Raw genomic sequence first — 22479 nt, forward strand, 5'->3', positions numbered from 1 at the left:
CACCATGGAGGCATCCTTCTCAGATGCCCAAACCACCTCAACTGGCTCCTTTCGATGTGGACGAGTAGCAGCTCTACTCTGAGCCCCTCTTGAATGACTCTTCATCACGAAGGACTGATATCTTCACTGCAGCTGCCTCCTTGTGGGGCAGCAACTTATCCCTGATGCAGAGTGGGCACTCCACCCTTTTCCAGCTGAGGACCGTGGCCACAGATTTGGTAAATCTCATTCTTGCCACTCCACACTCAGCTATGAAACGCTGTGAGTGCTGGAGGCCACCACCTCATGGCTAATCAAGTCCAACAGGACCGCTCTTCAGCTTGATGGTGATTACCACCAACACAGCCACCAACCATCCTGCTGTAGCCTCAACATTGTCTTTTCCGACTAATGTCTCCAGCCTCCCTTAGAATGCTGTCGGGTTCTAGGTCTGTCCATCATGCTCCCCTGCCACCTGGTCTAACTTACCCCCAGCTGGAGATTAGTAGAAAACTCAGCTAACAACTGAGTATCTCTCAACCACACACACTAGTTCAGGCTCCCTACCCACCGGAGAGGTGACATTCAATGTCCCACTTGTCAGTCTAGACAGCCCTGAGCACCACCTGAAACACAATAATGTCATGAAAGCATATTTTTAAAAACTTTTCATTCTGATGATCTGCAGGACTCTCTAAACTAAGTTTGGTCTGCATTTCTTGAAAGATGATATCCCACAAACTGTTGTTTGTATTTACTCCAGTAAATTCTACAAGACATGCTGTGTAAATAAACAGCAACAGCATAGAGCGGTCATATCTCTAAGAAGAAGACAGGAAAAGATCAGTAAAGAAACAATTTCCTCAAACCAAAGCGCAGATGAAACTGGTTGATCTAAAGTATGATTAGTTCAGCATGATTAATATAAATGACACTGATTATTACTAATAAACTGGAAAACCAAAATACTTACCACTCAGTTGAAGTCTTTCTGTCCAACAGCTCCTTTTCTAGACTTGTAAGAGTTCGATTATATGTGGGGAGTGCTGTTCTCAAAGACAGTAGGAAGCAAGTAGGGGGAGAAAAAACAGGAAATTATTTAGAAGCTGATTTGGTCCTTAATGGCTGTGCAAGCATTATAAAAACACAGAAAGTCAATATAGACCTCATACAACCAAATTAGACTAGCACATATAGTAACAGGGACAGCCAGTATGAATGGGCTGGTATCCTTTTTAATAGCAATAATAATAACTGTATATAAATATAAAATCATCTTAGAACAGATTGCTTAAATGCTGGTGTGACGAAGTGCAGCAACAACACCAAATAGTAAAAACAAAAAAAGAAAAACACAGGATTTAGCTACATGGGCTTATTTTTCACAGCCCGTGCTCCGCAGCATCATCTGCCATTCATCTTCATAGAGCAGTGAGTGACAGGCGTCAGGCCACGCCCCTTGATTTGCTGAGGAAGGCACAAAAAAAAGTTTGAATAAAAGAAAACATTTACTCACCAAAATCAGTGTATATTACATCTAAGAATCACAGCAATGGCAACAATAATCTGTTAAACTGAAGCTTCTGCAGCTGCATCCAGGCTTGCTCAAAATATTCCAGAAAAACGATGTGCTCCACGCCCAAGCATGTTGATCTGTGCGAAGGGAGGAGGAAAGCGACAGTGACAAGGTATTTTCAAACCATATCATTTTATCCTTCTGCTACAGGGAGACTGCCTTTTGTCTGTTTTGCTGCAACATCTTTTAATAATGAAATAAAACAAATAAAAATGACCATTTTGTATGCTTTTATTTTAAATTTTGAGGGCATTTGTATGACTCTGTCTAGTTCTTTATTTTGTCTAAAAACAAAAAACAAAAATTGATGAACCTCTAATAATTTCAGTTGTACTGTACGCACAGCTGGGTGACTTGTTTGTAAGTTTTACATACAAAAGTCCAAAAATAATAAAAAAAAAAACGTCAGATAATGAAGTAAATTATAAAATGTAGTAAAGCAACAATAGAAAGAGGCATGAAGGGGAGGCCAAAGGTTCAAGTAAAACAGGCTACCTGTGAGTTACTCTTTATCAGTACAGTATAGAGTAAATGTACTTAGTTAAGTACTTAATATTCCACCACTGAAAAACAAAATTTCATTTAATATTGTTGGTGTGATTTGGAGCTATGTAAAAAACTGAATTGAATTATGTTTTATAACTGCCTACTGACAGATCTATTTTTTCTTTCTGCTTTGCTGCACAACATCCTCTTTTATTCTCTACAAATCTCAGGACAGGCAAGACTGCATCCTGTTGCATTTACTGAAATCAAAAGCAGACTTTTGGGTTTGAGAGTCAATAAATCCATGAAAATGGCTCGGCCTGTAATGGGTTTCACAGCATCATGGACTGCAGTTTCTCAGATGACAACAGTGTACAGCTTAAAATCTATGATGTACCCATTTACATCAGCCAGTACAAAATACTTCAGCCCCGATTTTGTTGGTTTATCTCTCATTTACTGTTTGATTCCCAGCCTGGCCTTTGTAGCAACCATCCTCTCATATACAGAAATATTCTGCTTTGGATGATACAGGGATGTGCTTCTGGTCCTCATCATTTCCAGCAGAGGCCTGACCCGATGGAGACATTCATAAGACTCGCTGCCTTTTTTCTTTTCATTTTTGACATCTTCAGCCAAATTGCTCATGTCAATAATAAAACAAAACCACAGGGGCGGAAACTCAGGTTTAGCAAAATTGTCATTTTCTGTTGTTTGCAAAATTCGTGACTTATTCCTGTTTAGATGGATCTGCTCCAGGTGAAGTTGGTTCCTCATCCAGGTTGTTCTGCCTTTTATAACTTAAATCGGATATTATAGTTGTAAGCTGCCCTAGAGCTCCCTCTAGTGGCTGCTTTGGGTTCGGTTACTTTGGGAAAGGAAAAAAATGAGAACGTGAAGAAGAAATAAAAGATGGCGGAAAGTGATACCGTAATGTTATCGTTCTAAGCTGATACGGACCTTAAAATGTTGTTGCCTTGGACAAGATATGTCTGTAAGTATGAGTGTCGATAAAATAATTATTCTTTTGTTTTGTGTAAAAATGGTACGATAATTTGTACTTTTGAAAGTTTTATCTTGTTAGCTTGCAGTAAGAGGGTAACAAGCTAGTTTACAATGTTAGTTAGCTAATACAGTATTTTGTACTTTCAGTTTTACGATGGTCAAAGAGAAGGCAATGGTCAGAGGCCATTCTTCAATAAATCAGCGCAAAAAGGAAAATAAGTCTGGTTATTGGAGCATCGTTATCTCGCTGTCTAGCTGGTGAAACTAAGAGACTCAGGGCGAGGACAGCATACAGGTCATTTTTCTCCTATGTGAACCTTCTGGAAGTTTTTCTCTGCCTTTCACTTTTTCTTGACATATTCTCTCAATAGTTCACTAAAAAATATTTCAAAATTCTGATGCTGCCACTTCTCCACTCCCGTCTCTCTCTCTCTGCTTCGTGTGTCATCAATACTTACCTGTGATTAGACCGTCGTTGCTTGTGCATTCCAGTGCTGCACCATAAAGGTAAAGGCTTGTCTTCTCAGCTTTCTGTAGAAATTTCTTCCTAGTCCAAATGTTTGATGAGTTATGGTAGGCAGAGTTTTCCCTTCTGTGTTCAGAAAAGAGTAACTTATGAATGATTTGTGCTATCATAAAGCACCACACATCCCCGTAAAGCTCTGCTTCTCTTCTTTTCAAAACCGTTAACATTTTCTCCCTAGCATAAACGATGACGAAGTATTGGTCATTTAAAGAGTGCTTGTAAAATGGGCTCGCCAGCAGGCCCATGGTAAATAAAGGGTTAAGAAACCAAGTATGCTGGAAAATGCACCTGTTAGACATACTGTTTGTCTTTTTGTTTGTTTGTAAAGCACTTTCTGAATGAAGACAGTGTGGAAGAGACAAGATTTTACTTCTTTAAAAGTATGATCTTCAGACGCATTTAAAAAAACAAGAAAGAGACAAAAAAAAATGTAATTTAAAGTTTTATTGAATAAATTTTAAAATATTTTGATCCAATGCAAAGCAAAGTTGTAACACAGAATGTCTCAGTGCAAAACAATCTACATTTAACCCCAAAAGGTTGATTCTGTTCATCTGGACGTAGCGTTTTCAGTGGGAGAAATGTTTTGTCACTCCCACTGAAAACGCTACGTCCAGATGAATAGAATCAACCTTTTTGGGATTTACCTACCTGGATAGCTGAGCATGCATCAACACAATCTATATTTAACGTATGCTAATTAATGCTAAGAGCGTGTTTTTGATGTTGCAGATGGTAAACTGGTTCACTTTAAGTGTAAAAGAAGGACAAAAAGGTCCAAACAGCTGTTGTGGCCTTCTCTAAGCCAGAGCCTGTTCAAATGGACTGAGACAAAGTCTATAAAATTGTATAAACAGCACAACAACCCCAACCAGTCGCAGCAGATGGCCCCGCCCCTCCCTGTGCCTGGTTCTGCCGGAGGTTTCTTCCTGTTAAAAGGGAGTTTTTCCTTCCCACTGTCGCCAAAGTGCTTTCTCATAGGGGGTCATATGATTGTTGGAGTTTTTCTTTATTATTGGAGTGTCTTTGCCTTCCAATAATAAAGCATCTTCCAATAATAAAGCGTCTTGAGGCGACTGTTGTTGTGATTTGGTGCTATATACATGAAACATAAATCAAACATAATTCAGTTCAGTTTTATTGATATGGCGCCAAATCACATCAACACTATGGGTGGTTCACATCAAGTATCATTAGGATACACAGTTATGTGCATTATGAAGCCGTGCTAACCACTACAAAACTGCAGTATGCACATGTGTATCTGCAGCTTTTCCATCCTTTAGTCTGCTTCTATAGATTCTGTCTTAGCTAATTATAGGCCAATCTCCAACCTTCCTTTCATATCAAAAATCCTTGAAAGAGCAGTTGTCAAACAGCTAACAGATCATCTGCAGAGGAATGGCTTATTTGAAGAGTTTCAGTCAGGTTTCAGAGCTCATCACAGCACAGAAACAGCTTTAGTGAAGGTTACAAATGATCTTCTTATGGCCTCTGACAGTGGACTCATCTCTGTGCTTGTCCTGCTAGACCTTAGTGCAGCATTCAATACTGTTGACCATAATATCCTATTAGAGCGATTACAGCACGCTGTAGGTATTACAGGTACTGTGCTGCAGTGGTTTGTATCATATCTATCCAATAGACTCCAATTTGTGCATGTAAATGGAGAGTCCTCTTCACACACTGAGGTTAATTGTGGAATTTCACAGGGTTTAGTGCTAGGACCAATTCTGTTTACATTATACATACTTCCCTTGGGCGACCGTGGCTCAGGGGGTTGGGAAGCGCATCTGTAACCGGAAGGTCGCCGGTTCGATCCCCGTACTCTCTGTCCTGGTCATTGTGTCCTTGGGCAAGACACTTCACCTACTGCCTACCATTTGCGCAACTTCTCTAAAATTAGAAATATCCTGTCTCAGATGGCCAGAGGGGCCGATGGCGCAATATGGCAGCCTCGCTTCTGTCAGTCTGCCCCAGGGCAGCTGTGGCTACAACTGTAGCTTGCCTCCACCAGTGTGTGAATGCGAGAGTGAATGAATAGTGGTATTGTAAAGCGCTTTGGGTTCCTTGAAAAGCGCTATATAAATCCAATCTATTATTATCATTAGAAGACATAGCATAAATTGTCACTGCTATGCTGATGACACCCAGCTTTATCTATCTATGAAGCCAGGTAACACACATCAATTAGTTAAACTGCAGGAATGTCTTAAAGACATAAAGACCTGGATGGCCGCTAACTTTCTGCTTCTTAATTCAGATCAAACTGAGGTTATTGTACTCGGCCCTGAAAATCTTAGAAATATGATATCTAACCAGATTCTTACTCTGGATGGCATTACCTTGGCCTCCAGTAACGCTGTGAGGAACCTTGGAGTAATTTTTGACCAGGATATGTCCTTCAACGCACATATTAAACAAATATGTAAGACTGCTTTCCTCCATTTGCGCAACATCTCTAAAATTAGAAATATCCTGTCTCAGAGTGATGCTGAAAAACTAGTTCATGCATTTATTACTTCCAGGCTGGACTACTGTAATTCATTATTATCAGGATGTCCAAAAAACTCACTGAAAAGCCTTCAGCTAATCCAAAATGCTGCAGCAAGAGTGCTGACAGGGACTAGAAAGAGAGAGCATATTTCTCCTGTTTTGGCTTCCCTTCATTGGCTTCCTGTTAAATCCAGAATTGAATTCAAAATCCTGCTCCTCACATACAAGGTCTTAAATAATCAGGTCCCATTTTTGTTAATGACCTTGTAGTGCCATATCACCTTATTAGAGCACTTCGCTCTCGCACTGCAGGCCTACTTGTTGTTCCTAGAGTATTTAAAAGTAGAATGGGAGGGAGAGCCTTCAGTTTTCAGGCCCCTCTTCTGTGGAACCAGCTTCCAGTTTGGATTCGGGAGACAGACACTATCTCTACTTTCAAGATTGGGCTTCAAACTTTCCTTTTTGCTAAAGCATATAGTTAGGGCTGGACCAGGTGACCCTGAATCCTCCCTTAGTTATGCTGCAATAGATGTAGGCTGCCAGGGGATTCCCATGATGCATTGAGTTTTTCCTTTCCAGTCACCTTTCTCACTCACTATGTGTTAACAGACCTCTCTGCATTGAATCATATCTGTTATTAATCTCTGTCTCTCTTCCACAGCATGTCTTTTATCCTGTCTTCCTTCTCTCACCCCAACCAATCACAGCAGATGGCCGCCCCTCCCTGAGCCTGGTTCTGCTGGAGGTTTCTTCCTGTTAAAAGGGAGTTTTTCCTTCCCACTGTCGTCAAAGTGCTTGCTCATAGGGGGTCATGATTGTTGGGTTTTTCCTCTGTATCTATAAAGCGCCTTGAGGCGACTTTTCTTGTAATTTGACGCTATATAAATAAAATTGAATTGAACTTGAACACCAACCACTCACATTTTTAAAGAATGTGTCAAATAATAATGGATTGCATTTATATAGCGCTTTTCGGGGCCCTCAAAGCGCTTTACAATTCCACTATTCATTCACTCTCACACACTGGTGGAGGCAGCTACAGTTGTAGCCACAGCTGCCTGGGGCAGACTGACAGAAGCGAGGCTGCCATATTGCGCCATCGGCGCCCTCTGGCCATTACCAGTAGGTGGTAGGTTAAGTGTCTTGCCCAAGGACACAACGACCAAGACTGTCCGAGCCGGGGCTTGAACCGGCAACCTTCTGATTACAAGATGAACACCCAACTCTTGAGCCACGATCGCCCTAACAGCAGAGTCCACTACACCTCTGCACTGAGTTAACAATTATAGTTTTTCTTGCTTTGAGCTGCTGGGAGAGTTTTCCTAAAACTTCATGCTAATATTTCTAGGCTGTTCCATGAGCTCTCTGAGAGACCTGTGTGAATAAAGGCCCCAGTTTGTTTGCTGTCTATATTGTGGAGGGTTTTGCTGAGGGGTGTGTTTATGTTATCTACAGGATGGCAGAAAACTGACTTTTCAGACTGTTCACAATATTTATGTAAATCTGTGGCTGATTTAAAAAAAAAAAAAAAAAAAAGCCCATCATTAGAACCTTTGATCTAAATGTCCCAATAAAGAAACTAAAGGAAATAAAGGAGAGAATTTTGAGCCTGGTTTTATCCAGTTCACGTGAAAATATTTCAGCAGATAAAGGAGCCTGTTTAAATGTCACTTTTCAGAAAAACTTTACAAATGTTGAGGTAGGCTCAAGATTTTTGCACAGTACTGTGGAGGTTTTTACTGAAAGCCTTTGTGTAAGAGAAATACAGCTGCTGTTCTGCCTTTGAACAGCAGGTGGCATCCGTGCGTAATCATAGTGGTGTGTTTTCCTTCCTATGATGACGCAGCACAAACATTTACATGTTATGTGAACACATACACAGTTTTTATGACTTTTGATTTTAGTTATTTGCTTTTGGTTAATATTTTGCTTCTCTTCATTACAGGGAATCTAATCTGGTTTTGCTGAGAGCAAAGAATGAGCTACTGCACAGCTGAAGTGAATTCCTTCTGTTGCCTCTTCTGAAGAAAAGCAAGAGCAGCAGAGCTGTGCAGACACAGAGCAGCTGGTGAAATAAGGCCTGTGGACACACAACACTAAAGGCCTGTTTACTATAAAGGAATGCGGTTAGCAGTTGTCAGGGTGACTGGCCGGCCATGAAGCGAGGTCTCGGAAACAAACAGGAAGTAAAATGAGAACTGAGAACTGCAACTGAAACTGAAAGGGCAGTTAGTGCTCTGGCTCAACTGAATGAGCTGTGTGTGTAAAACAAAGCAAACATCTGCTGCTCTGACAAAAAAGCCTAAACCGCAACACACAGAGTATTTTCCACTCAGAACACACTCTGCCTGTTACTCGGATGCAGTCATTGCATGTCCCTACTTGCACAAGTCAGCAGCAAAGCTTTAATTCTTATCTCAGAAGCTGAGCTCGGAGCCAACTTTGGCTCTGCCTTTTTTTGGTTACTGAGGAAAGTCCTCACTTTCAGAGAACTTTGTTTTTACTGGACGCTCTTATCTTAACAGCAATACATATTTACAGGGCCTGTGTCTGGGAAGCTGTAAAAACTGGACTCTGAGCTCTGTGATAAACTTTCAGCAGTTTAAATTTCTTTTACAGGTCGTGAATGAGGCCAAACAGCCTATATAAATACAAAAAAAGTTTTTATTCAGATTTATGTGGTGATTCACATGAAGTCATAATGTACAGACAAGAAACAGTGGTGACAGGTTGTGGTGAAAGCCTCTTTGCTGCATTGCAAGAAGCAGAACAATGATCTGGGTTTTTTTCCTTTCTTTCTCTCGTTTGAACTCACGGTTGCCCTTTATGGTAATAAGCTAAGTGCAAAAGAATAAGACACACCCCTGCTTTGAGTTATCAGTGGCTCTGAATCACATGAAAGCATAAAAATAAACAAACGAAAAGATTAGCAAAACGCACGATACCATGCCATCAACACTCATTGCTGACTTTTTGGTTGTAACGACATTGCGAGAGCAGAAATAAACACGACAGAAAAGTGCACTTTGGGTACTTAAACCTGGTCAGGTTGTTGTTTTGTTTTTGTTAAGGCAATACAAAAAAGGGAAGTGATGTCAGACCAGAAGACAAACTGGAGCTAGAGAATGGAAAGATCACTATAAAAACAGCAGTCCAGTTAATATGGCACATTCACATGTCTCAAACAATTCATCGCGACTGCTATGCATCTTTATTCTGCCTTTGAAGGTTGCGACCAAATGGCTGAAAATTACAATTTTAAAAACCCACAAGGTTCAAAATAAAAAAACATGTTTGTTATGGCTGTAGGAAAAAAAGAGAGTGATAAGTAGTAATAAAAGGCTTTAAATGTCACCCTTGAACTGAAGACTGTCACTGTGAGTTTGTGGCGCTCTGGCAATAAAGGCACATCAAAGATTTGCTATCGAGGAAGCCCAGAGCTCTGTGATTCAGCGAGAACCATAAATAAATTCACCACGATCGTTAATGTGCGTCCAGTGTTAAAATTCTCCAGGAGTTTGGTTTAGAAAATAAAAAGCATAACAAGTCACCTACTTTCCCTACTGTTTTCCTACTTGAGCTCTGCTGAGCTGTGCTTTAGCCTGCTAGCTGCCAACACATCTTGCACACTGAAAACATACTCCCCGCAGCCTGCGAGTCAGGGGCTGGTGATTCTCCACGGGACTTGATATAAACAGCTGGGATTGCAGTTCATCCTTCTGTCGACTTTTTGCATTCCAGCAGCTCGGAGTCATTGTGTTACAGGTTGTGGGGAGTACGATGTGCAGACTACTGTTAACGCAGTCAGGCTAGTGTTGGGCATCACAGGAAAACAGGACGGAGCTGAGCACTGGAATGCTGAGGAGGTCATTCACTCAGCTTAATAGGCTCGTGTTCAGCTCCATCTTTTTATCCTTGTACTCTATGAGTAACTTGGCATGATTCATAGTTTAATTCATAGATTAAAATAATCTTTTCTCTTGGTGCAGCCCCTCAGTTTATGCTCTTTCTTCTGATCGGCTGCATAAAAACAAAAGCTGGGATCGATGGGTGGTTGGTCGCTCTAAGATGACCACGTCAGGGCAATCTTCCTATGATTTGTACTTAACAGGTCTGCTTTAAGAAACTCCTCCAACACAAGGAATTTAAACCTTTGCAGTGCCGACCACTTCCTCATCCCTCCATGCTTCCTGTGGCAGTGCTACCTGCCTCCCTGCATGTGTCAGCAGCAGGCTAAAGCACACATAGTTTGAATCCAGCTACGCTATCAAAAGGCACACGCAATCAATAACAGCTATCCCACCCCTACACCCCACTCTCTCTCACACAGTCACACACCCCAACACACATGTACACAACAGTGCTGTCTGTAAGGTGCTGAAGCAGCGTGCAGGCATACACAAGAATCAGCTATTTACATTATTAATACCAGTAGGGAGAGGTGTGTGTGTGTGTGTGTGTGTGTGTGTGTGTGTGTGTGTGTGTGTGTGTGTTGGTGAGTACTTTGTCCTGAGGTCGACAGACAGACAGACACACGCCTGCAGGGCCTCACGATGATTGTCGTCCTCTACACAGATAAAAACAGGCCTGTGATTGACGCCTGCTTCGCCAAAACAGAAGAATTTTTGAGTCACTGCTTATGAACACAAGTGGTCTAACCATGTGTCCCCAGCAGAGCCTTTCACGGCAACACTTGAGCTCACACTGTGTAAGATAAGGACATGATAATGACTGTTGACTGGAAACTGTGCACATCTTAAAATCACAACACAGCGGATGAATAAGATGATGCAAACATAAAGACTTTACTTGGGCATGGCGCCCATTTGGCTACATATTTTAGCTTTTTTAATTTTTATTTATTTATTTACCATTTTTGCTTTTTGCTTCGTGCTTGGCAGGCATCCTGCCCTCAAACACCAGCTCCACTCTCTTGGAGTTAACGGACTTTAAACAAAGAACAAACCTATTCATATACACAATAAAATCTTGAAGAACTTCTGAGAAGTAAAAGCTAATTTTGCTTTCAAAGGTAAAAGTAGTGAAATTCCTTCACTGGCGTTTACTCAAGTGTTACCACGAAGCAGCGGGGAAAACCATCAACCAGCGACACACAGTGTCCATGGCTGAGCACATGGTGTTTTGCAGTGGTATGCTACGGTGCACTTGCTCCTAAATTTGATACTGCACATAGGTCTGCAAGTCCTCCACACATTGAAGTTAATTTTTACATCAGGAAGACGTGCAGGAAGTAGAAAGTGACCTTAAGTGCTCATCACTTTGTGCACAAGTCAATGATTTCCTCAAATGAAAGGAAAGAAAACAGAGAAAATGTTGGCCCAGACAGATATTAGGAAAAATCTAATTTTTGGAGGTTTGTCCCTTTTTAGGCCCCACATGGCTCTGACGGAGAAAACAAACATTTTCTGTCTTTCATATGGACTGGATGCAGTGATGCTACTCCCACGTGTTAGGTCAAGAGGAAGTGATGTCAGAGGTTTTCATAATGACACTCGCGCGCACTTCATGTGTGTGAGTGCCTGGCGTGGACACGAGAGAGTTCTGGTTGTAGGTCGGCGTCCAGCCATCGGTGTGGTAGCTGATGAGCGGGGAAGGGTCTCGTGTGCTCGTCACCTTGAAGTTGGGCTTGGTTGTACTGACAAACGTCGCCATGCCAGGAAGAGAACACGGGGGAATCCTGAGAACTGATGTGCTGTAGTCCCGCCTCCAGGCAGCACCGATACCCTGGAAGACAAAAGAAGAAGGTGATGTAGAAATATGATGATAATTTTTTGGAGATTTAAGAAATAATGTAAAAGGCAAACACCTACAACGCTCTATATTACAAGTTTGTCTGTGAAGGTTCTCAGTCACCCAGGTCATCGTAGTCTAAGGAGCTTGCAAAGAAAAGCATCTGGACTTCTGTAAGTTGCTTGAACACGTTTCACCTCTAATCCCAGAAGCTTCTTCAGTTGGAACGTCAAATTGTGGAGAGTCCCAGATTTAAGCCCTGTGGGAGTGGCCTCCCTAGAGGGACATGGACCCCCTAATGATCTTCTACCTAATCACACAAGCCAAAAAGGAAATCACATGACAGGGTGGAGCTAGGTTTCACAGCAGGTTCACCTGAAACCATGGCCCATTGTGACCTCCACCCGTTTTCACACCTTGGTTCGTGTGATTAGGTGGAGGATCAATAGGGGGTCCATGTCCCTCTTGGTGGGACACTCCCACAGGCCTTAAATCTGGGACTCTTCCACCATTTGACCAATTTAAAGAAGTCCAGAGGCTTTTCTTTCCAAGCTCCTTAGCCTGCTTTACATGTCACACATTCATATAATATCGGGGCTGCTGTAGCTGAGGAGACAGAGCAGGTCATCTAACAGCTGGAAGGTTGGTGGTTTGATCCCTGGCTCCTCCAGCTTGCATGTCAGAGTATTCTTGGGCAAGATACTGAACCCCAAGTTGCTATTTGATGTGAGTGTGAATGTTTGATAGAAAGCACTTAGACCTAGTAAGAAGGGCTGAAGTAGAGTACCATTTATCAAACAGCACTCTATTGTATGCACTTGCTGTGCCTCACATAAATTACAATTAGCACTTAACCTGACATGCATGTTTTTGGGCTGTGGGAACAAGCCGGAATACCTGCTGCAAACCCACAGAAAGGCTCGAGTTGGGATTTGAACCACGAGCCTCATTGTTGTGAGGTGACATTGCTAATACCAACGCTTCCTGCTGTATTTATTGCTACAAAGGTTAAACATGAAACCATTGAAAATGTGACCTGTCTGGGAGTGTGTGCGTATGATTACGCATGCACATGACAAGTAAGACATATGGACTGTGTGGCTGTCACGTACAGGCCTGCAAACAGGTGATTTTACGAAGCCTGTTATAAATAATGTGTTTGGTTCTCAAAGGAGCATAAATTTGTTTCGTGTGATTAGAAAATAAACCTTAAGCCTTGTGACAGAAATCTGCTGGTTTGGTTTAGTTATTAATCTTTTACTGTTATTTTTTCTTTATTTGTTTTTGTTCTGTTTTATTCTTTAACTGTCTGACTTTATATAAAAAGGTTCCATATTATTGTGAGCCAAAACACATGTGTAGGTATTTTTGTGTGTGTGTGTGTGTGTGTGTGTGTGTGTGTGTGTGTGTGTGTGTAGATTAGACTACAAAAGACAGCTTCATATCAAACTGTTAATATTTGAAAGCAGTAGTTCCTGACAAGACCCTCCCTTTTCTCACTCTCACTTAACATTACAGGAACATTACGCGCACACACACACACACACACACACACACACACACACAACAGGACTCTTGTGGTCTGGTAGGCAAACTTCACCTGGAGCTTTAAACTCAAAGCGGTGCTCAGAGAAGTAGCCACACGTGCACACACACAATCACACGCCTTGTTCAAGCCGTACGGTTGAAACAGGTAAAAACCTGTTTATCTGAAAATCAGACCGGTTAATGATTCAGTTATTACTCTCTCCCCTGTACGTATAATCAGATACTAACCTCTTTGATGTTTTCTGTATCACTTTCTGTGTCGCTGCCTGTTCAAAAAGAGACATGCACACAACTATTACTCCCTCTTACGTCACACACATCAAAGGGAAAAACATGCAGAAAAATTACGTTCAGTTAAAACCATGATTTACAGCAGAAAACCAAACTGACTACGCCAGCATCCGCCAGTACTGTTCTCAAGAAAACAAGGGATACATGAATGACGTCCATTTGCACCCTGACTCATAAAGTAATGGTGCAATTTAAGAAACACGAGAAAGAAATAAGAAGCAGAAAAAGGAAGATGAAGACTCTGATAGTCCACTACAAACTGAAAGAGGCAGCTCTGCCTGAACGACTGACTGGGGGAAGAAAAAACGATAGCTACACATACACAGAAAAGAGGGTGCTGATGAAATGAGTAATGGCAAATCAGTGAGGCTCAAGTACAATAACCTCACAGCCCCACACATAATAATCACAGTTAGAGATCTGTTTAACAGGAGCAGGTTTTCCTCCTCTCTACAGCTGGATGAGCAGCTTTGCCTTGTTAGTTCTCTACAGGTAGGGCGTAGGAAAGATGCTGGTGGATGTTGAAACCTAAGACAGTGCTCTGACTGGTATCAGCAGGTCATCAGGTCACAGTTTCGATATTTCACAAGTTGATGGAGGCACAGAGCAAGTGTCATTTAAAGAGAGAGAAAAAACAACTGATCTGATCTTGACACCAAGATAATGCCACCGCTCTTCACTCTACAGAGCGTGCTCTGTGTCTGCATTCGTAGCGCTGCTCTAAAAAAGGTTACTATGTGGTCAAAGCTCCTTTGAATAACTACACAGCGGACACTCCTACGAGCCTGCTCCACCCTAACTAACGTATTTATGTTTCTCCTTGTAACAAAATGTGGCGAGGTGCAGTTGTGTTGTCTTACCGCCGCACATAGACACAGGAGAGATCTGCAGCGGGTACGGGTGGGAGGAGCTAACAGTCTGCTCCTCATTCTCAGTGGTCACCTCGATTGTTTGACAGACAAACGGCAGCTGCTCACTGGTGATCACATGGTCTTCAGCTTGACTGTGGATCACTGAGGATGGACAGAGAAGAGTCAGGATGAGTGGGTTCATAATCCTTTGTATCTGTAACGACCTTATATGTGAGTAAAGTACACCAATGTCTCCTCTCCAAGCACTTGTCTTAGTGAAAAGTTGTAGTTGGTGTGACGACAATCAAACTTTAAAAAGTTAAATGATACTGAGTGGAGAAAGGGAGGGTTTCGTCATTGCATAATGTGCGTGTTCACGCTTCTTGTATTTCTCCTTCTGATGCAACACCCTCAGGCCTGCCACTGTGTTACAAACCTGACTCATCTGCTTAGTCATTGTAAGCACAGGTCAAAAGCAAACAGGTAGCACATACACACAAATGGGATAAAGGTAATGGAAAAAAAGAGAGACGGTGGTGTGATACCTGACACACTGTCTGTCACTGTCAGCTCCACTGACTCCATCTTGATTGTTTCATGTTTGGTGTAGTCAACAGGTCCAGCATCAGCTTCAAGAAGACTGTTGTCTGGAGATGGAGAGCTGACCTTCTGGTTTCAAGAAGGAAAAACGATTTTTAAATGATGGACGATCAAAGTCTAAAGACACTTTATTTCCATAACAAAGAGCTGACGTCAGTAATCAAAATAAGCGGTAAGACAACACGCCAAACACCTGACCATACAGCAGAGAAAGAAGAAAAAACAATAAGCCAAGACATACAACTGATTAAAAAAAACTATATATAAAGTTAATGCTACAGTGGGCACATTTTTAAGCATTAAATGGTTTTTTGCTCGTGTCTAAACAGAAAATAAGCCTTTCCCTGACTTTCAGCTATCTCACACTGACTGCTGTTTGAAAGATGCTGGATGGGTTTTCCGCTACAGTCCCAGAGTGCCTTGCCTCTGCTCCCAGCATTAACAGTGAGATTAGAAATGGAGTCACAGTTAAACAGACAAGCTCCACACAACAGTTAGTAAACAATTTGTCCACATCAGTGGTTATACTAATGTTAGTCAGAAGAAAGCCAGTTGTATCTACTGAAACTAGTCAAGAAAATCATATCATGTCATCATGTTGCAGGTTTCCCAGCACTGCCATTGGCAAAAATACATTGAATGGAAAAGCTTATCTGATCAGCTAACTTGATCCAAAATACAAACTTGCATCACACTGAGTATGTGGTACTGGCTGCTCTGTCATGCATATGTTGGCTTCATTGTCATTTGTGGTGGGAAAAAAGACCATCAACACAACGCTGAGTACAGTTGAGTGTTTTAAACACTGTCTGCAGAGTTTGAGTCTATAAAGGAGATATCTACATCACATCTATTCATACACATCAGAAATCCCAAAGGTTGTACCAGGAATATAATAACTTTAATAAACTCTAACTGCCTTGAGCCAGCAAAGAGATGATATGTGTACTTTAAAAAATGAAGGGATTTATAAACAGCTTTGTTAGAAACGAGCTGCCCTGACAGAGAGCATACTCAGACACAGCCTGATATCTGCATCAATTCTGCTATAAAAACACATTTTGCCAAAATATACTGAGCTAACCAACCCCACCACATTAAACAAGTGCACGGCTTCCTTTTTTTTCTTATTCAAATTTCCTGTTCCAAAGCAAACAGCTTGACCCTGTGATGTTCTGCTATATCTGATTTTTTTGACTCCTATTTCTAAGCTCGTTCTTTCAGAAAGTGAGAATAAAAATGCCTGAACAGATTTTCTTAAAAATGTTTTTCTCCAAGTAAAGCTTCAAGATCCACCTATTCATCAGTGCGATATAAGCAGCAGTTACCGGTCGGACTTCTGACAGGCAGAACAGAATTCCGGTGAGTGTGTGGTACCACACCTTTTTTTCCTGGTAAATTTCTCTGTCATGTGTGGAACTGAGCAACAGTTGATTGTTCAAAGTAAGATAAAATGGCAGGTCGCCAGCTCAAAGGCTGCGTGTCATTTCCAGAAGTGTTTTCTTTGCCTTGGCAGGAAAAAGCGCTCACAACACTTCTTAGTAAACCATTTCTGTCATACCAAACGTGTTACCAAACCAGCCAGGAGGAAAAGCTGCTTATCAGCTGCAGGTTAAAGTTTGAAATAACTAAGTGAATCCTGAAGAAACATGATTGTTCTAACATGCTGCTGGTCGCCAGCACTGCTCCAGGATCTCTATCTTTGCTGTTTCATTCCTCTACATCCTACTGTAGCATTGATGTGATCTCCATTCCGTACGTTTATCTACCTCTTTATTTCCTTTGGACTTTCTCTCCTTGTCTGCCTTCTTCTTTCCTAGAAAAAAAAAGAAAAAAAAACATTCAACTGAGTTTCCAGTAACCTCAAACAACAAAAATGAGGAAACAATTGAGTTTCGAGGCAGAATGATAAAACTGAAAGAATTTATGACGACAGCAGCAGCACTCACCTTTCTTGGCATTTCTCTCTGAGGAGGAGAGCATCTTATAAACTCTGAAGGCATTGGTTCCCTTTTTGATGCTTTTGTCCTTTACCTCCTCGATGTCTGGCAGGCTGTTCATGGCACAGCGAAAATTAGCCTTCCATGTCTTTGGATCAGGACGGTCTACACCTGGCTGGTATTTACCTGATTCAGACACAAGAAGGAAAAAAATCACTAATTTGTCTTTTTGTGGTGGATTTCAGAGAACAGCTTCATCACTATGGAGGCGATCATTTCTCAGCTAACCAGTGTTACCAGTATGCATACTGACTCTTGTTGACTCTATAATATTAGCTACAAAGACTCTACTTGGTTAGTTTTTGCTGTTTAATTTTACAGCAGCTGGTATTATGTGACATGTTCACTTCAAGTCAGATCATAGTGAAAAAACAAGGAAAATATATTTCTTTGTCTTATTACATAAACTCATTTAATATGATACAATTAGACCATTTATTGGTCAAACTAACTATTGCAATCAAGTACAGGCACAAGACTGCAGCTGCTTTTAGCTCGATCTGTAATAAAGTAGCATTTCTCTCAGTGGAAAAATTAACCTGAAATATTTAAACAATGTAACAATTTCCCTAATATTATCCACCAATGAGGTCATGTGACTGGTTTGCTTTGTTTGTTAGCAGGATTACTCCGAGGTGAGGGTTTACGCAGCTTAGCAGTGATTAACGTTTGATCTGGATCTGGGAATTTTTAGAGGGGTTCTTTACCACCAAGGAGCAAAAGTTGGACATTTTACATCATATGTTCTCACATACCAACCAAACTGAAATGTAAAAAGCGATTGGGAGACATCATCTGACAGTCTTCAAACGTCCTTCTAGCAAAGATTACACAGATTATGTTTTCTCATTTACTGCTGTAGCAAAGCAGTGGGGATTACCCTTACACAGACATTGTGTGCTTCCTAACAAAGTTACCTGAGAGCAGGTACTCAAGCTGTTCAGCACAGAGCCAGCACACGTGGTGTTTACATCAGGTGAAAAATATGGAGTCAAACAAATGCAAAAGGATCTCATTATTTTAGGGACGGTAAACAAACAAGAATTTCCTGATGTTACTGTTCTCCGTTTAAGTGAAGCTCAACTTGGATCCTTTTTGAATGTTACTGACTGGGGTTAGCAACGAAGAGGAACACTACTCCCAGTGATATCGAAATGAGGCATTTTATAAATCAAAACTCTCTGAACTTAGTCACAGAAGTGTTTCAGTGTGTAGCAGGCATGAAAATCAGAACCGCTAAAAAGGAGAAGCAGCAGCAGAGGCTGCAGTTAAATCTGTGCAATACCCGTGTGTATGGCCCATCTCATGAAGAGCGGAGCATCTTTCTCCAGGTCCCAGCCATGACGGGCAGCGTGCATCCAAGGAATCTGGAAGATCCTCTTCTCCTACAAACAATTTACATTGTTTACATCATCTTGAATTTCAGTGTGTGTGTGTGTGTGTGTGTGTGTGTGTGTGTGTGTGTGTGTGTGTGTGAGACAACACTCACTTTGTTAAGCCATTTCAGCCCTGGAATCTGACAGGATTCGATTTGTTCCTGTAACCAGGGTCTCATCCTCATTCGTTCTACTGGCATTGCGGTCTGTGAAGTCACACACACAGAAACGTTATTATGAATGTGTGAGCACTGGTATTGATACTGGGATTCAAAGATGTTTTTTTACACATAGCATAGTGTAGCAACTTTAAAAAAAATAACAGAAATGCTGTAATACGTGATCTGCCGTGATGCTCACTGTGCAAGAACACTTAAAAAATCTTGTTTCACACAGGATGAACGGAGCGGCTGCACCGAGCCAACGACAAACAAGAACGATTCTGAACCATGAATCACCCAGAGCTACTCAAGTAGAGCTGGAAATTAGCATAGCAGCCCCCCACTGATGTTTTTTCCCCATTCATAGTCATCATTTCAGAGTGAGGTGTGGAACACAGTTGAATCAGATCTGTGTGTGCTTGTAAAGATAAAACTCTTGGCCAGGCTCTTTAATGTGTTCGCAAAGAACAGCAGCCATAAAACACGATTCATAAATAAAAATGTCAGCTCATGTTTGTAGCTCTACACTCAGCCTCACACTGTTCCAGAGAACGACACCTGAAATGAAACAACAATGGACCAAGAGGAAAAAATGAACACAGAGCTCATAACCGTCCCAGAAAACTTTAGCCCACCCATGTCGCTACATTTGATTTAAGGGCAGAGTGATGATCTCTGCACACAAACCTGATCAAAGTCCAGTCAGGCAGACACTCCCTGCCAGCGCAGTGCTTCCCCAACAGGTTAAACAAGGTGAAACAGCACAGCATCAAATCCAAAATATCAAACAGGGCTGAGCCTTTCAGCTGTCTCTGTCTTTCAGAGTCTGCTCAGTGAAAGCTCACAATATCACTACAGAAAACACAAGCTGAAAAAGATACAAGGAGTGCAGCACAAATGGCACACATGGGCAAAACACAGGGCCCACGTCCCAATTCAACACAGCCCCTGGTGCCCAAAAATGAAAACTAAACAACCCACGCAAATATCAATAAGAGACAGCTTTGTGTCACCAAATCTCAACGCAAATGACTTCAGCAAACACAAACTGATATTTCACCTTTAAAGTCCTATCAGCGCACTAAGCTCTCAGTGGTTTGCACACCTGAAGCATCTTTGACTTGCTCACTGTTAACAACCCAGTCAAGCTGCCATCAGGTGCAGGGCAAACGCTCCTACAAGCAGATCCAAGTATGCTGCGGGTGCTTCAGTTACTGCTGACCTGAGATCAGTTACACCTGTGCATGCAGCATTCAAAAACAAACTCAAAACCTTTTTTGTTTGCACAGGCTTACACTTGTTTACTTTAAAGCACTGTAATCCTACATGTTTTTATCTTATACATGAAGCACATTAAGTTTACATATGATAAAATGTGCCATTGCTGTTTAACTCAGATGCAACAGGGGGCGCTGCACCGATCACTGTGCAAACAAACTGTGCTGTGCGCTTCAAAAGCAGACTTTGCTGGTCTTGGAAAGACAGACAACCGTCTCAGGTGTTCCCAGCAGACTACATGACACACAGCATCAGTTAGAAATCATTCACACAGGTTACTTACAGTCACACTAGCGACTCAGGACAAGAAATTTATTTATTTATTCACAGATAAGACAGCTCATTAGTTCATATATAGTAAAAACGACCCAGGTATCTCTTCATCCTGATTTATCACCCAAGTTCTGACCGCAGCTTACTTCACACGTTAAAAGCAGCACGCTCACATTCACAAATACGAGCATTTGTTTGTTCTTAAATTACGTCTGTGGATATTAATATTTTATTAATATTTTCATCATTCACAGACATGCAGTTTAACTACAGATATACTTGTAAAAACTTACAGTTTTATTTCAGAGTATGTGACGCTGACAGAAGACATTTTCTAACAGAAAGACAATTGAAGGGAAAAAAAGACCCAGATCTATTTTAACGCATTCGCCAAATTCACTTAACTCAGCACTATGTCATGTTTCCGCTCCGTTTTTCAGAGAGACAGACTGCATCTAAGTCCTCTGAGAGAACAGCACATGTGTGAATACATTTCAATAAGCAGATGTTTAATAGGTGGAAGGGGGAATCATCACAGCGGGACTTTAGGGTTAAATGAATGCGGTTAAACCGTTGACGCAAACTATACTGATTTCTGACCAACATGTCATCACAGTGCGTGGCACTATGTGTGCTTTCTTCTGTTTTTTACTAATTGCACAATGAGGAACATTTGCTGCTGATAATGCGGAAAAATTGGATCAAGAAGAGTTGAAATATGTATTTACACTGTGTACATAACGGTGTCTACACAAATATAGTCCAACTGTACATTTAAAAATATAACATTCAATATTATAACATCAATACTACTTTTTAAATTATTAATAGTATTACTATTATTATTTCTTCAGTGTATAGCACATTTATTTTTATACTGCTAAACATGGTAAGTTACCTGTCACGGAGTGCAGACAATATAACACTTGTAGTGTTTTCAGTGTAAATAACACGCACTAAGACCTGAATACTGTTCACGGCTCAGTCCCGCTGCTACTCACATTATAACACGGTAAATACACACAGTTACAAACAGATAAACACTGTACACTTCAAAGAGCGGGAGGATGCTAGCAAATATTAACAATTCCAGGTAAACAGCCACATCAGCGCTGACTTTCCAACGTTAGTAACGTGTTTGTTCTGGAGTCGAGTCTGCTTTAGCAGCAGGGGTCAAGTCAGAAGTTTATCGCGCCCTGTGTGTCTACCGCCTGCCACCGAGCTGACCCAAAACAACGAAGTCAAAAGTGAAAATAAATCCCATACCGAGTCATGAAACGCGGAGACAAACTGCAGAACTACTTTCACTTGAGCTAGGGATCCGTCATGTCGCCCTGTAGGAAGTCAGTGTGGCCAGGGGAGCGCAAGGCAGCGACGTTAATATGCGGAAATAAGATGTTACCTGTTAGATTTGGACGGCCTCGGGCTCCACAGTCCCGCTGTCGGAATAAGAAGAGCAGCCAAAGCCGGACAGATTAACGTGTTCGAGGTTTTAAGTGGAAAAGGGAAAGTGTGGTCGTCGTTTATTTCTGTTTCTGCATTCAGACCGAAAGCAAAACAACGGCCGCTTCGGGAAGTGGGGGCCAGAGCTGGAAATCCCCCTCCTGCTCTCGTGCTCTCGCTTTGGGTCGGTCTCGAGCGTCGTGAAGTCTCGCGTGCGCTCGCACACGCCAAAGCGAAGATGGCTCACTCCGTTGTGTTTTGGGGTTTTTAATTATCTTTTTTACCATTCACCTTGCCACGCCACTGCAAAACACCAACATTAAATCACTGCACGACTAGGCTACATATACATAGCTCAGTGACTAGTACCTGAATACATGTCCTGGCTAACTGTAGCAAATACGTGTTTAAATGTGCAAGCAGGTGAAACACGACGGAAATGACTCCCCTTCCCCCCAAATCGTTTATTCTTAGGACATAGACGATCTTTGAGCTGAATTTCATTTTCACTTCCTCTGTGTCTCTCTCCCTTCGTCGCCCCCACAGCTCCTCTTCTTTCTCCGCCACTGCAACTGGAAACGAAACTAGAAACTTCTCACAATTGTGTGTGTGTTTAAGGGGTTGGCAGCAGCACACCTGCCGTTGTGTGGAAAGGACACGTTTGTAATGTTTCTCCTCTAAGTGTGTAGCTGTGGCCCAGAGTCAAGCTGCAGTTTAGAGTAGTGCACGCAGTGATTCCGTTCATTCTTTCAAAAGAAGAATCGAAACTGAGCTGTGCAGTTTCACATGAAAATGTCTGCAAGCTAGCAGCAGATCGACAGATTCCCAACACAGCAGCA

General features: G+C 41.7%; 1 protein-coding gene and 2 long non-coding RNA genes across 5 annotated transcripts; 1 reads left to right on the forward strand and 2 right to left on the reverse strand.

The window, feature by feature from the left end:
- Positions 1–967: 967 nt before the first annotated feature.
- LOC146717189 (uncharacterized) lies at positions 968–3629 on the reverse strand. The gene is made up of 3 exons (XR_014922910.1): positions 3505–3629; positions 1496–1632; positions 968–1025 (listed from the first exon to the last, which is right to left on the reverse strand). It is a non-coding gene; the product is annotated as an uncharacterized LOC146717189 (long non-coding RNA).
- LOC146717190 (uncharacterized) lies at positions 2834–9885 on the forward strand. Its single transcript, XR_014922909.1, has 3 exons — positions 2834–3341; positions 3515–3553; positions 8014–9885. It is a non-coding gene; the product is annotated as an uncharacterized LOC146717190 (long non-coding RNA).
- A 595-nt stretch (positions 9886–10480) lies between these two features.
- On the reverse strand, positions 10481–21819 carry irf2b (interferon regulatory factor 2b). Of its 3 annotated transcripts, none has more exons than XM_085472683.1 (9): positions 21600–21819; positions 18599–18691; positions 18395–18494; positions 17059–17235; positions 16879–16925; positions 15055–15175; positions 14519–14671; positions 13596–13633; positions 10481–11813 (listed from the first exon to the last, which is right to left on the reverse strand). In XM_085472683.1, exons 2-9 carry the CDS (start codon positions 18683–18685, stop codon positions 11544–11546), a joined length of 993 nt encoding a protein of 330 aa, XP_085328809.1. In that variant the 5' UTR covers positions 18686–18691; positions 21600–21819; the 3' UTR covers positions 10481–11543. The 3 variants fall into 3 exon arrangements, with proteins under 3 accessions (XP_085328809.1, XP_085328794.1, XP_085328800.1); XM_085472668.1 differs by having other exon boundaries at positions 15055–15178; XM_085472674.1 differs by lacking the exon at positions 21600–21819 and adding an exon at positions 21464–21574 and having other exon boundaries at positions 15055–15178.
- Between the last annotated feature and the right edge of the window lie 660 nt (positions 21820–22479).

This window comes from Copadichromis virginalis, linkage group LG2 (genome assembly GCF_057382275.1).
Source record: "Copadichromis virginalis isolate Kocher_CV1m ecotype Utaka linkage group LG2, C_Virginalis_male_GT1.1, whole genome shotgun sequence".
NCBI lineage: Eukaryota > Metazoa > Chordata > Actinopteri > Cichliformes > Cichlidae > Copadichromis > Copadichromis virginalis.

Excerpts from the sequence above, each read along its gene's own strand:
- irf2b (XM_085472668.1), bottom strand. The coding sequence starts at position 18,685 with ATGCCAGTAGAACGAATGAGGATGAGACCCTGGTTACAGGAACAAATC. Across the intron at positions 13,634-14,518 it reads TCCTGTGTCTATGTGCGGCG|GCAGCGACACAGAAAGTGAT; the intron begins GTAAGACAACAC and ends CTTTTTGAACAG. Across the intron at positions 11,814-13,595 it reads ATACAGAAAACATCAAAGAG|GGTATCGGTGCTGCCTGGAG; the intron begins GTTAGTATCTGA and ends TTTGTCTTCCAG.